We start from the raw sequence: 14,776 nt of genomic DNA on the forward strand, positions 1-14,776 counted from the left end.
GTTTTTAAAAAAATTAATCCCAAACTTCATTGACCCTCGCCTTCATACATGCTTACTGGTTTATAAATGATGATCTAACACACTCAAAAAGATTGAACCTTGTTTGAATTGTGACATTATATCCTTGCGCCTTCTCAAGCACCTTGATGACACCAATATGCCTAGGTGTGAAAAGCCTTTTGAGTAGTGATCATCCTTTTTCTTCGGTAGACTATTAGGATCAAAATTACCTATACAACTTTACCATCTAATTAGAGATAAATTGTATGTAGCATTTAATACATATCATCTTAATTCTATTAAAAGCAACTCATCTATCATAATTACTCTTATAATTTGTGAAGGTCCGAAAAGTATTTTTCAATTTAATATAGCGATAAAGAATATACAGTGGCTCTGAGAATACCTGGTAATTTATGAAGGTCCAAAAAGTATTTTTCAATTTAGACCTCGTTTGTTTCAGGAAAAGTAATTTTTTCCAAACTTAATAAGAGCTAGAAAGAGGTTGCAAGAGGAGGAAATGGATACTTATCATGATCATGTTGTACCTTCTTAGCTCTGGAATTTCTTGATGATAAAAGAAAACTTTATGAGGAGGAAATTTCTAATTTATGCAACGAGTTTCTAAATGTTGGCACTGATACTACAGCAACTGCCTTGGAATGGATCATGGCAATTTTGGTTAAATACCCAAAAATTCAATAAAAAAGAAAGAGAGAAAGAAAGAACAAGTAAGAAGAAGAACACCTTTAATTGTAAACAGAAAAGGATTTTTCATTATTTTTATCTAATGGGCTAATCCCAAACTCCAAATCTATAAATGTTATCCAATAATTCAAGGCCATGAGGACCTTTCAGTCTATTCAATAATTAATCAATTGAGGGTAACACAATTGGAATATATAAATTGTTTCATATGTTTGAATACATGCATTTACAACTATATAATACCAATTTATGTTTATAGGGTGAAATAGATGAAATTCCTTTTATAAACTTGCTTTATCTATATTGAGTGTCGCGGGAATCAAACATCGTATACATTACAGCTAAGCAACTAAACTTAGCTTATATGTTTTTTATAGTTATGTTTTTTTTATTTTTGTTAGAATATTGATTTAAAATTATGATTAATTATAGTTAATTTTTTGTAATTAGTAAATTTTATTGACTTAGTCATTTAAATCGTAATAGTTGTTTATAAAAGTTAAATAGTTAGCATTAATATAATTAATGGATTGACATTTATGATTGAATTAATTTATTATATTTAATTGTTTAAATATATTTAGTAACTGATATATATATATATATATATATATATATATATATATATATATATATATATAAAATAAAAGTATATAATCTACTAGTCTCTTATAAATCTCTACACATAATTTAAGATCTTTTTTTATATATATATTCCTCTCAAATTTTATTATATTTGCTTTATTATACTTTATTAATTTAAGTGACCAAAAAAGTGATTTAAAGATTTTGAGAATTTTTGTTGCATCAAAAAATTCTAACAAATTATTGTATCTTGGAGAGAAGCATATTATATGCAAAATTGTCCTTGTGCAGGGCGTTTTCTCTCTAAAGATAGCACTAATACATGCCACAATCTCAGGTTTCTTCTAAACCCTTACCCTTTTCATATGTACTCTTAGTTCTTGTTTTTATTATTGATTCTAGTTGCTAATTCAAATATTGAAAAAGGAAACAAAAATCTTGGTTACATTTATTTATCTAATTCTCTCATATATCTTTGATTTTTCCTAACAATCTTAGAAAAAAATGGTACTTTCCTTACTTTACCTAAAAAAAATATGATTTGTTTGCTCGATTGTTATTATGGACACTATAAATTCATTATCTAGCAAACCTCAAAAAATTTCTAGTCAAAATTTCCTTTATTGGTGACAACAAATGAAATTTTGGCTTACTGGATTTGGTCTTTTTCTATGATTCTAAATGGTTATAAAAACAAAAGTGTTCAAAAATTAACTAATGCGGTTTCTTGAATTGGTGCATTTTTGTCTAGTAGTAAAGATGATTCTACTTATAAAGATATTTTATTTAATGATAAAATTTTAAGTGCTTTGGCTGATAATAGTTAACATATTTTTTGTAACACTAAAACTGCATTTGAAAAAATTAAGGCTAGATTAGTTGCTAAGGCGTTTAAACAAGGAGTAGTGTAACAGTCCGGCTGTACGACTTTATCAATGTTAAAAGATCTCAAGATATTCTCTTAATTGAGGGATTTTTTTTATTTTTTCTTTATCTACAAAAAATTCGGCAGAGTTTCGTTTGTATATAGGACATCCCAAGTTATCGACTACCAACAATTTATTCAATCAACCAATCATCACAAGGTCCCATAATTTCGGACCTTATATCAAACATCATAATTCAACACCTCATATAATCCTCACAATTTATATAATTCCTACGAGTAAGTTTAATATGAACATAGCCCACATATCATATCATAAAATTTAAAAGGAAAAGGAATACTAACATGCAAAGAAAGCATTACAACATAATAAGTGTTCTTAAACATTTCAAAAGGGTTAATTACAAGATAACTAAAGTACTACATGCTAAGCTGAACTTTTATAAATACATCAGTTATACTACATAAACGCGTAAATTCCCTTTTGTTTAAGTTAAATATTTACATAAGTTTGACAAAATAGAGACCTAAACTAATGATCTCCCTAGATATTTGATGGACCTGTTACATAAATAAACATACCATTATATTGATAAAAGAAATATATATATATATATATATGTTCATGTAATGTATATGAATGAAGTATTAATTTTCTATCGGATCCATAAGAATTCTAACAAACTTATATTTTGCTTGTAAATCTTTTAAACTCAATTAACACTCATTTGCATATTCTTAATTTGAATACTCTTATTTACTTGCTTGAACCAGGTGACCTTGCAAAGTCTAATCTTGTGATTCGTTTCTCGGCAATCCTATCACGGATGCCATTAGTCGAAGCTAATCTTGTAAATACGTTAGACTTTATTTACATTGAACATAATGTTTATTGTAATTGCATTCACTAGAAGAATTTTAAATTGTATAAGTGCAAAAAGGAGGGAAAATCACGCACCTGCTCCGCCTGTCTCGTGATTTCCCCTAACAGAAGATCCAATCCTGGTTGCTCCTCCTGAATCACAAGGAAGTTTTTGGTTATGATTCCTTCAAGTTGATTTTATAGAGAATCCATATTCATTCAGTACTCATATGTTACTTTCTATGCATGTTCATTTTCTCATAATAACAGACATACATATATCATGTATATTTTCAAAGTTAGTATCCCAATGTGCAAGTGTTCGTATGACTCAATTCTATTATATTCCTACATATAATATTCACGTGAAAGTCTACTGTTACTGTCTAACTTTGAAGTGATATTGTCCAACCGTTGTTGTTTGAACTGTTACTGTCCAACGGTTGCTGTTTGAATTATTACTGTCCAATTGTTGTTGTTTGAACAGTTGTTGTGCAACTGTTACTGTCCAACCGTTGCTGTCTGAACACTCATTAGATTTTTAACTATATCTAGAGTTCTAGAACTTCATTTTAAGTGAGATTGATCTCGTTAGAAAGCTAAGACACGAGGTTACAAGTTCTCTGATGTCTAACTTTGAATTGTTACTGTCCAACCGTTGTTGTTTGAACAGTTGTTGTCCAACGGTTGTTGTTTGAACTGTTACTGTCCAACTGTTGTTGTCGAACCTTTGCTGTTTGAACACTCATCAGATTTTTAACTATATCTAGAGTTCTAGAACTCCATTTTAAGTGAGATTGATCTCGTTGAAAAGCTAAGACACGAGGTTACAAGTTCTCTAAAGAAAGGAGAACCCGGTTCTGCCTCCAAGATAGTCAAAATTACTCATCAACCCATCAGTTCTACTGCCCTACAGAATCAGTCACGGTTCAGTCTCAGTTGGTAACCCATAACTGGAGTTCTACATCTCTAAATTGAGCAAGACCGGTTTTCTTGGTTAGCTAACAACCAAATCTACAATTTCTATGAAGGAACCCAATCCTAATTCCCTCATCCTCCTACCTAAAATCTCACCGAAAGTCAGGAGATAAGTCTGTCAAGATTCGTCTCCCCCTTCCCTTCACACAATACTTTCATAAACTACATACCACACATGAATTAACTTAATTTTAATAATAAGTACTTTTTTCTCAATTCATATCTAAGAACCCTAACCTATAATTCAATAGCAAGGCATCAATTCATTATCGAATTTGAAATGAATTGTTAAGATCATGTTTAGAATACTTTACCCGGTACAAATTAAGATTTTGATCTTCAACCAGTTGAAGATTTTCAACTCCCTCCTTTCTTTTCTTCTTGTTTAATTTCTTGTTAATCCATTGCTCACAAGTGTTTATCCCATCTATAAACCCTTAATCTTGGATGGGTTCTTGAAGTTTTAGTGTTTCTCTCTCTTGATTTTTCAAGAATGGGTATAAAACTTCATTTTTTCTCTCCTTATTGTTCTTGCAGATTTTTGGTGAGAAGAGAGTATTTATACTCTATAATTTTTTTTATTTGCATTTAGGCTCCATTTTCTTTAAGTGTGTTATTCTCTTCAATTAAATCCAACCCTCAACATTACTTGCTTATTATAATGTCTCGAATTATTTCACCCGAAAATTATATTCAAAAATTTCTGAATTCCTGTCTTTTATTTAACCATACACATTAATTTCCTCATTTTTATTTCTCATGTAGTTAGTTTTTAATTTAAGCAACCTTTATTTATTTATTTATTTATTTTTTCCCGGGTTTACAAGTAGATTTTTTAACACATATGCATCAATTTCTAAAATCACTAAAATTATATTATTAGTTGCTTTAGCTTCTTTTTTTTACAAATTATAAATTTTCATCAAATGGATGTTAAAAAGACTTTTTAAAATGGTGATTTAGAAGAAGAAATTTATATGGATCAACCAGAAGGTTTTGTTGTTCCTAGTTAAGAAAAAAAAGTTTGTAAACTTGTAAAATCTCTTTATGGTTCTAAACAAGCTCTAAAATAATGGCATGAAAAATTAATCAGGTTATGTCATTTGATGGTTTTTAGACAAATTGCTACTGATAAATGTGTTTATGTTAAACAAATTAAAAATAATTATGTGATTTTATGTTTGTATGTTAATGATATTATAATTTTTGGTAGTAATATTCAAGTTATAAATATTACTAAATCTTTCTTGTTTGAAAATCTTGATATAAAGGATCTTGGTCTGATTAATGTTATTTTAGGCAATAAATTATTGAAAAATAGCAATGGCTTTGCTTTAACTCAATCACTTTACATTGAAAATTATTTAAAAGGTTTAATTATTTTGATATATCTCATGTATGTGGTCCTTTCGATCCGTCTATTAAATTAAAAAAATGATGGTAAAAGTGTATCTCAATATAAATATTCATAAATTATTTAATCTTCATTATATCTAGCAAATCATATTAGATCTTATATAATATGTGTAGTTGGTAGATTAGGTAGATATATACATAATCATAATGCTTCACATTAGGGTGATTTATAAAGAATTTTTAAATATTTAAAAGAAACAATTGATTATGCATTTCATTATATTGGTTTTCTTGTTGTAAATGAGGGATTTAGTAATGCCAATTGGATTTTTAATTCAAAAGAAACAAAATCTACTAGTAGATATGTGTTTACATTATTTACTAGTGTATTTTGTTGGAAATATATTAAACAAACTATAATTACTCATTCCATTATGAAAGCAGAAATTATTGCATTAGATTCTACTAGTTCAGAAATCAAGTAGCTTCAAAAAAATTTAATTTATAAATCAATTTTTTCTAAACCAATATCACCTATATCAATGCATAATGATTGTCAAGCTATTATAACTAAGGCTAAAAATAAATTTTTTAATGAAAAAATAAATCGTAATATCTCATGGTGTTATTTTTTTTTATTTTGTTAGATCTAAATACAACATTGCAGATCCACTTACTAAAGGTTTAACACGCCAATGAGTTATTCAATCGTAGAGGGAAATAGAATTGAAACCCTTAAATTAATCACCAATAGTGGAAAAATATATGGCAATCCCATGAATAAAATAGGACTAAAACTCTTAAATTAATCACTAATAGTGGAAACCTGTCTTTAAATATATGGCAATCAAATGAATGAAGTGGAACAGATAAAAACAAAATTGTTGGGTTATTGTTGGGTGATTTTTTATGGGGTGGTCTCGGGTCCAATTTCTATGATAATTTGCTCTCTATTATGATGGTTATAAAGAGTTAATCTTTGAATGAATCCAAATACAAAAAATCTTGCGGGATGTTGGTCACAAATTATTCTTGGAGGATTCACCTAAGTGAGAGTGGTGATGGGGTAGCCACTATAAATGCTTGGGCTACTATTAAAAACACTCATGAAACAAGATACATGCGCATGATAAAAAAAATAAAATGCAACATTGATAGAACCTCAAAATCACCCGTGTAATAAGTTTAAATTTGGTTCAAAGAACCTAGTTCAAAACATTTTGTTACTATGATTCTTCAAGTTAAGAATTATTAACATTAAGTGTAGGTTCAAACCATAAAGGTATCTAAACATATTATACAATATTAATTGCATATTTTTATTTTATTTTATTTATTATATGTATGAATAATTTTAAATCATGAGGGGGAATGTTTGAATATTGATTTAAAATTATAATTAATGATGGTTATTTTTTTTAATTAGTAGATTTTATTGACTTGGCAATTTAAATGGTTGACATTTATGATTAATTTAATTTCTTATGTTTAATTTTTTAAAATATATTTAGTAACTAATATATATATATATATATATAACAAATGTTTCTTCATCAAAACTCTTAAAAATACTTTTTTTATTTTAATCTCTTATAAATCTCTACACATAATTTAAAATCCTTTTTTTTTATATTCTTTTTAAATTTTACTATACTTACTTTCTCATATTAACTTAAATGAGCAAAAGGATGATTGAAACGTTTCGGTAATTTTTTTTGCATTCAAAAATTCTAATAGATTATTGTATCTTGAAAAGAAGTGTGTTATATGCAAAATCATCCTTGTGCAGGGGGGGTGTTTTCTCTCTAAAAATAGCACTACTACGTGCCACAATCTCAAACTTCTTCTAAACTCTTCTTACCCTTTTCATATTTACTCTTAGTTCTTATTTTTATTATTGATTTTAGTTGTTAATTTAAATATTGAAAAAAAAAAAACAAAAATCTCGGTGATATGTATTTGCCTAATTCTTTCAATATGTTTGATTTTTCCAAACATTTTTTTCTTGAATCACCAAGAAAAAAAATTAACAAATACATTTATATGTATAATAAAAAAGAAATTGTAAAACAAATCGAAATACATTATTTTTGAGTCCAATCAATCAACTACCATCCATGAGCGGAAACAATATAATGAGTAATAGCCTTTGTACAGTAAGATAGGAGGTCGAGAAAGACAAAGAGCTAAGCTCTTTCGAGCTCAGGATTATGGATTTATACTCCCCAGTAAAAGTAAAATTGGTGTGTGGTCGATTTAGAAATAGAAATTTCTAGTTGTACCAGGTCATCAACTATTTGCACTCCCCATAAAAGTAAAATTATGGATTCCTACTGAATAATTTTGTTCTTTTCAACAAGCAACCCCGCTGTTGATCACCACAACTGCAACCTTGGTGGTACCTCTAGCAGTTCAGTTGATTAAAGGAATTGATAGCACCTCCTTTATCATTCCTAACTAACAGCTCGCGTATTGTTTTATCAAGAAAAGAAACATTATATATTCTATGAAAATGCTTAATTTGAGTAAATTGTGATTACTGGGATGAAAAAAGGCACTGTGCAACATATCCAAATTACCCAACAGATAAAACTTGAACTGTTGGATGAAGCAGAAACATTTATGGAGGAAAAACTTTTATTAAGGGCCTTGATAGCATGAGTTTTTTGGGTTCTCTCTTTCGCTTTTAATTACATTCTACAGTCAGAAAATATACATCATGCATTGAAAGGATCTAAGGCAAAGTGGAAATAGACTTGTAACATCTGGAGAAGGAGAAGAAGGAGAAGGAGAAACCCTCACTTGGCTTGGAAAGTTGAAACAATAAGGATCCCTAGATCACAGTTCCGCTGGGAATCAACGCGTCCTTGATTACTGTGACAATCCCACTCTTTATGAAGTATCCATCAGTTTCCCTGGCTGCTTCTTGCACATTGTCACCATTAATGATCTGAAATTTTGCTATCTCACGTTAATTATCCATCTCAGGAATATATAATAAGCATGTGTGCAACTACAACTCCACATCAATGACCAGCATAACATCATAAGCAACATATAATGCCAACCTAAATGATGTAAGATGATAATCTCATGTTGATTGAAAATAAACTATTATGCTGGATGTTTTCGGTCTTCTAGTTTCTAATCAATAGTCATATTTATCTTCTAAAAACCTTTTTAGTGACAACTAACTGATTCTAGTAGACAAAGAAAATGAGTTTTGGTGATAGAAAAATGATTCTAGTAGACAAAGAAACTTCTAGCTAAGGTAATAAATAGGATCATGACCTTCACATTGTCCCCAATTCGAGCATTCTTGTCAATAATTGCTCTCTTGATATGAGAATTCTTGCCAATACCAATTGGAACGCTTCCCTTAGCAGCCAAATATCTCCTGTCAGCATCAGTCTGAAGCAACACAATTTAGAAAAACACACTCATTACAAATGAAAATGAAGTACTTAAAAACATGATCACTCCAGACATTTCAATGCCTACAAGCAAAGAAGAAACACTATACAGTAGACTGCTAATTCTCAGGGGCTATTACCTCATAATAATCTGCTCCCATTAATAATGTGTCTTCTATGATCGCACCTTCTGATATGCAAGACCGAAGACCAATCACAGAGTGGTGAATTTTACAGTTCTGAAAAGGACAAAAAAAAAAAGTGAGTTAAGTGAACTCATTGGATATCCACAATAACTGCCACAAGATGTAAATGCAAATTCAGCATGACGATGAATAAGGCAGAGAAATTATTATTCATTACTCCCTCTAATCACATTTATGTAGGGTCTGTGAGTAATTTTCATAGGTGAACCACATTAGTTTGGGAGGGAGACCAATGATTTATTGAATACTTTTTTAAGAGACCAATGGTTTAGAACCTCAGAGTATAATACAATGAATGAACATGGCCAAGGCCAATCAACTACCAGGCCTTCCCAACCAAGAACATACCTTTATAACACAACCCTCACCAATAACACTATCCGTGACATCAGCATCAAGCATCTTGGATGGAGGCAAATAGCGAGGTTGAGTGTAGATTGGAGATGAACGGTCATAGAAGCTGCAAAGGGAAGTCCAAAAACATAGGCAAATGAAATTACAAGCAAGCTTATAGCATGGAAACAATTGTTGGACTGGAATAAGAACTACCTGAAATCTGGCACTGGCTTTTTAGTTATCCCAAGATTTGCATTATAAAATGCCTCAATTGTACCAATATCTTCCCAGTAGCCATCATATAAATAAGCTTGTACCTGTTAAGATACAAAGATTAGTGAAAATTGTAACTTCAAGAGATTGTGAAAGCAAGAAAGAGACAATTTTGATGCTGGAACATCCAGCAAATTATAATGCATCCATTTGTAAAGGAAAGACACGGTCTGATGCATCTAACCAATGTGCTTAAAGATTTTATGTCCATTAAAAAACAAAAAAAGAAAGAAAAGCCCATGTTTCTCATGCGGGGAGCACTATTATGGCTTCAACATAGCTGGAAAGGTGTGTGCTCCATTAAAATTCATTTATTGAAATACAGTTATATCTGAAAGTAATATACAAGAGGAACATGTAGAAAGATAATTGAACAAAAAGATACTCACTCTCATCCCAATAGAAGTAGCACCAGGAATAACTTCACTTCCAAAATCATTGGCTCCAGGAAACTTTTCTCTCAGCAGATCCAGCATCACATTCTTGCTGACAACATATATTCCCATGCTAGCAATGTAAGGCATCTCTTTTGCTCTCTCATCATCAAGACCTAAAATAGTAGTGTCAACCTAGAAGAAAACATAAAGTAACATTTAAAAATCATCTTCCTTTGGGAAATTGAAGCACGTATTCATAAGCAAATAAACTATCAGTCCAAATTTTGAGAAGGTCCACCTTCATAGCTTTCAATTGTTCTCCTTTGGGTTTCTCAGCAAATTCAATTATGCGCCCTTCTTCATCAATTTTCATCAAACCAAATGCAGTTGCACGTTTTTCGTCCATTGGCAGTGCAGCTACAGTGATATCTGCATCAGTTTCCCTGTGAGCTTGGATAAATCTCTCATAATCCATTCGGTACAAATGGTCGCCAGCAAGAACTAGGAATTCCAAAACATTGTGCTCCTCAAACAACCACAAATACTGTCTGACAGCATCTGCTGTGCCCTGTAGATCATTCCATCAAAATTCCATTACATAAAAAACTGGGCATCCAATCAGAACAAAAATTAGAGAGATAATTGGTGAGGAAGCTATCGATCAAAAACAAAAACTTTTAAAAACCAATCAGTAAAAACGCCAATCTAGTTTAATGATTCTTAAGAAAGATAAGTACACAGCCCAAGGGCGTAGAATGAAACTATTACCTGGAACCAATTGGGGTTCTCAGGACTCTGCTGAGCTGCAAGAACTTCAACAAAACCCTCATTCTTGTAGCCACCCATGTTGCTCGCATAAGCCCGTGAAAGGTGGCGGTTGAGAGAGGCAGAGTTGAATTGTGTGAGAACATATATCTTTGATATATTACTATTCAAACAATTGCTCACAGGAATATCAATCAGCCTGTAGTTAGCTCCTAAAGGAACAGCAGGCTTTGCCCTTTTCTTAGTAAGCGGGTAAAGCCGAGTCCCAGCTCCTCCTCCAAGAATAATTCCAAGAACACTCTGCCATAAACCATATCGCATTGTTCAATCAAATTACGAACCTCATCAAGCACAGATTATAACACATTCTCAGTAAGTAAATCTCCCATAAATAACAATACAATCATTTATTCTCTCATTCTAATCATAATTATTCATCGTTACGATCAAACCTAAATGAAGAAAGTTGGATCTAAAACACAAAATAATAACTCGGTATTTTAAATTAAGTGGTGGTGGTGGTGGTGGTGGTAATAATAACAATAATAATAATAATATGAGGAGGAGGAGGAGGAGGAGGAGGAGGTGGAGGAGAAAACTAACTCTGCTGGCGTCAGGGTCAAGACAAGTTTGAGAGTTCCTTGAATCCGAAACCGCTTTAGGAGAAACGATCATCGGAGTCCTCTCATTACGACCTGTATCCCGGCGAACGGAAAACGCCGTGGAGCAAACCTTCCCACCGGAGAGGTTGGAGGACGAGCTGAACGACAGGCTCCTAAATGCAGTTCTCCGGCTCAAATTCGACGAAGAAGAAGAAGACAACGAGGATGAAGACGGCGGCCTCATAACTCCGATCGCCGCCATACTCGCCATTTCTGTTAGAATCAGTACAGTATAGCTGGCTGGCTGGCTACAGTCTGTTTAAGTCCAGTCTAGTAAGATGAGGACTCTTTTCGTTGCTTTTTTTTTTATTTATTTCTGATTTTTGATGTGTCCTCGGGGACTGGCCCATTCATTTTGCAGGAATTTACGGGTTTGTTTAGCGTGATTTGGCGAGGAATTAAGGGTATTTTGGGGAGATGAATTGTGACTGGGAAAAAGATCTGCATGCCTTGATGGCCTCCCTCCGGTTATTTATTATTAATTTTAGTGGCTGTCATTTCAGGATTGCATTATTTTGACACAGTCACATGGGCCTTGCTATTTTGTTTAATTTCACTGAGTCATAGGAGGACTCAGCACCGTCCCCTTATTTTAATGTTTTCTTATTTAAGTATTTTTATTTGTATTTATATAAATAGTATTACTCAATCATGCAGTCTTGATGTGTGGTTTAATTGATTAGCTTTTGATTTTCTGACCTTTCCTCGACCAGAGAGTCGTCGTCGCCATGGTGATTCTTTGACATATACGCTTCTTAATACATCAAAATCAGAGTTGTCAATTCGGAATTGGAATTCGGCATGACCACCTGCATCATACTAGTAAATTTCCACTCTAAAAAAAATAAAAATAAAAAAATATTAGTGGAAGACAAGTTAAAAAGTTGGTGCCATTTAGTATTTTTCAAATTATTTTAAAAAAATATTAAAAAAATATTTTTTAAATATTTGATATTATCAAACTCAACCTGAAACCTGATACAAATCTAATTTAATACCAGATCTTTGGTATTAAATACTATTAGAACCTGGGTAGTATTGTTTATACAAAATTTTAGAAACTTGGTAAGAAGAGAAAACCTTAAAAGTATGGATGAATGTTACTAAGTGGTGTAAGTCTTGTTTATGAATGATGATATGGCTGTAAATCTATATAATTTGTAATCTGTTTTCTAAATTATCTTTTAAATCATAGATTTTTTTTTTATAGAACAACTTCCATTTTAGCTTTTTCTACTTTTGATTCTACTGAAAATAAAAGGGTTATAAATAGTGAAGAGATTACAATTGAGGCTTTTATAAAAAAAATATTGATGATTGGAAAATTTCAAAGGTTCAAAAGAACCAAATCTATCAAACTTTTTCTTTTAATCTTTTCAAAACTGTTTTTACAATAAAAATTGAAAAATAGGATATTCAGCTTACAAAACTTTTTAAAACTATCTAACTCCTTTCTCAAGAATCCCTACAAACAAATAGATAGAAATTTCAAATACATTCATATTGGCCTAGTACAAGTAGAAATAAAACCCCTTACCAAAGAAGGACTAAACACTTCCATTCTAGTTGTCCTAAGATACGCTAGATTCTAAAATTTTCAAGATTTATTACTTAGTTTCATTGAATCCAGTTTTTATAGTGGCCTTGTTTCTTTTGATTGTATCCAAACCTAACCATATTCCTCAAAGACAAAAACATCCTACAAAGCATGATCTTACAAATAAAAACTCATAATTACAACATGCTTTAAGGATTAATCTCTATAGCATTGATCTTTAAGATCCATTATAAAGCCATGTTTTCTGCCCTTGCTAGTAAACATAAATTCCAATCCAAAAAAAGTGAAACTGTACTTCTCCAAATAGACATTTATAGATCAAACATAGTTGTACCTAAATCTATACAGTGGAAAAATATTACCCTACCAAAAGATTGGATCCTTGTAGGTGCCACTTAACCTAAGCATGTTTAACCACCAAAACCAAATATCCAACTTAAATAAATAACCCAATATAGTGATAGTAAAGTTAAACTATCCTTTCATAGATGATCAACTAATTCTAGATTCTCAAATGAATTTTCTATATTAAGTACAAAAAATCTCGGAAGAATTTCTGAGATTCCCTCAGTTATAAAGATGTCTTACCACACAAACCCATCTAGGAAATCGACCTCTAATATTCCTAGCACTAGTTTCTAAAAATTCAATTATATCACAAACATACCCAAACCATTATATTCAAACATTAATTAACCTTCTCCACCAACCTCTCCAACATTCTCATATGTAACTCAAAACATCCAAAATGAGTTAAATGTTCTTAAAGGACATTTTGTTATAAGTAAAAAAAAATTTTATTAATGATTTTTATAGCAACCATAACTCTAAGAAGAGATCTTGGTTTTTCAAAACCTTCATGAAAGAAAGACATGAAATACAAAAATGTTTTTATAATTTCATTACATTACATAAAGTTTGAATCATTTTATGTAACTAAACATCATATTGCATATTCATTTATAAAACGTGCATATCCTATAACATCTAGAAGTAAAACTCATGTTTGGAAACTTGTCAGTGGTACTTTTATTGAGTCTGAACATCCACTTTTAAGAAACCTTAAAATCCCTCATAAGAGTCAAACTATAGATGTTACCCCTTACAAAAATTCAAGTGATGATATCACTATAAACACCAAACATATTATCTAGTAGAGCAACTTCACCAACACCAACCTTAATATCATAGAAAACACAATTGACTAAAATAAAGAAACAAATCCAAAGGACTATTATTTCTCCGGTTGAAGATACAAAATCCATAAACCAAAAGTAAAAAACCCAGTATTCAAGCTATACTAAATCACAAGAACTAGCCAAACTCAGTTCCAAAACAAAAAAAAAAAAAGACTTTCTTAGAGTCATTAAAGATCATCTTAATCACCTTGAAGCTTCATCCTCTACCTTGATTGCTCCTGACACCCAACAAGATAGTAATAATCCCCAAATCTCCACAAGCCACATAAATACTATTTAAAATTACAAAACTCAGACCTCTAATGAAGAAGCCTTTTAAGAAAACACTCATGAAATCAATAAACTTGTTTTAAGAAATCTTACTCTTAAAACAATCAGTGCCCCTAATCTAGCCATACATAATGAACCAACCATTATAAATCAACACAAATTCAATGTCTCTTCCCTCTATGAATGGAATATAGATGGAATGTCCGAATACAATACCCTAAACACCTTACAACAAATGACTATGGTTATCAATACCTACAAAACTCAAATTGGAACCTTAGACAAAGTTATAGTTGAACTTCTTATAGTTGGATTTTCTTGCTAATTAAAAGGATGGTGGGA

General features: G+C 31.1%; 1 protein-coding gene and 1 long non-coding RNA gene across 2 annotated transcripts; both read right to left on the minus strand.

The window, feature by feature from the left end:
• Window positions 1-2,538: 2,538 nt before the first annotated feature.
• On the minus strand, window positions 2,539-3,197 carry LOC127904317 (uncharacterized). Its single transcript, XR_008057352.1, has 2 exons — window positions 3,138-3,197; window positions 2,539-2,740 (listed from the first exon to the last, which is right to left on the minus strand). It is a non-coding gene; the product is annotated as an uncharacterized LOC127904317 (long non-coding RNA).
• Window positions 3,198-7,981: 4,784 nt separating this feature from the next.
• LOC7456025 (glucose-1-phosphate adenylyltransferase small subunit 2, chloroplastic) lies at window positions 7,982-11,694 on the minus strand. Its single transcript, XM_002321178.3, has 9 exons — window positions 11,349-11,694; window positions 10,749-11,045; window positions 10,279-10,548; window positions 9,993-10,172; window positions 9,544-9,647; window positions 9,343-9,454; window positions 8,929-9,027; window positions 8,667-8,786; window positions 7,982-8,325 (listed from the first exon to the last, which is right to left on the minus strand). The coding sequence occupies exons 1-9, from the start codon at window positions 11,616-11,618 to the stop codon at window positions 8,209-8,211; spliced, it is 1,569 nt and encodes a 522-aa protein (XP_002321214.2). The 5' UTR covers window positions 11,619-11,694; the 3' UTR covers window positions 7,982-8,208.
• Window positions 11,695-14,776: the final 3,082 nt, after the last annotated feature.

The sequence above is a fragment of the Populus trichocarpa genome, chromosome 14, assembly GCF_000002775.5.
Source record: "Populus trichocarpa isolate Nisqually-1 chromosome 14, P.trichocarpa_v4.1, whole genome shotgun sequence".
Lineage (NCBI taxonomy): Eukaryota > Viridiplantae > Streptophyta > Magnoliopsida > Malpighiales > Salicaceae > Populus > Populus trichocarpa.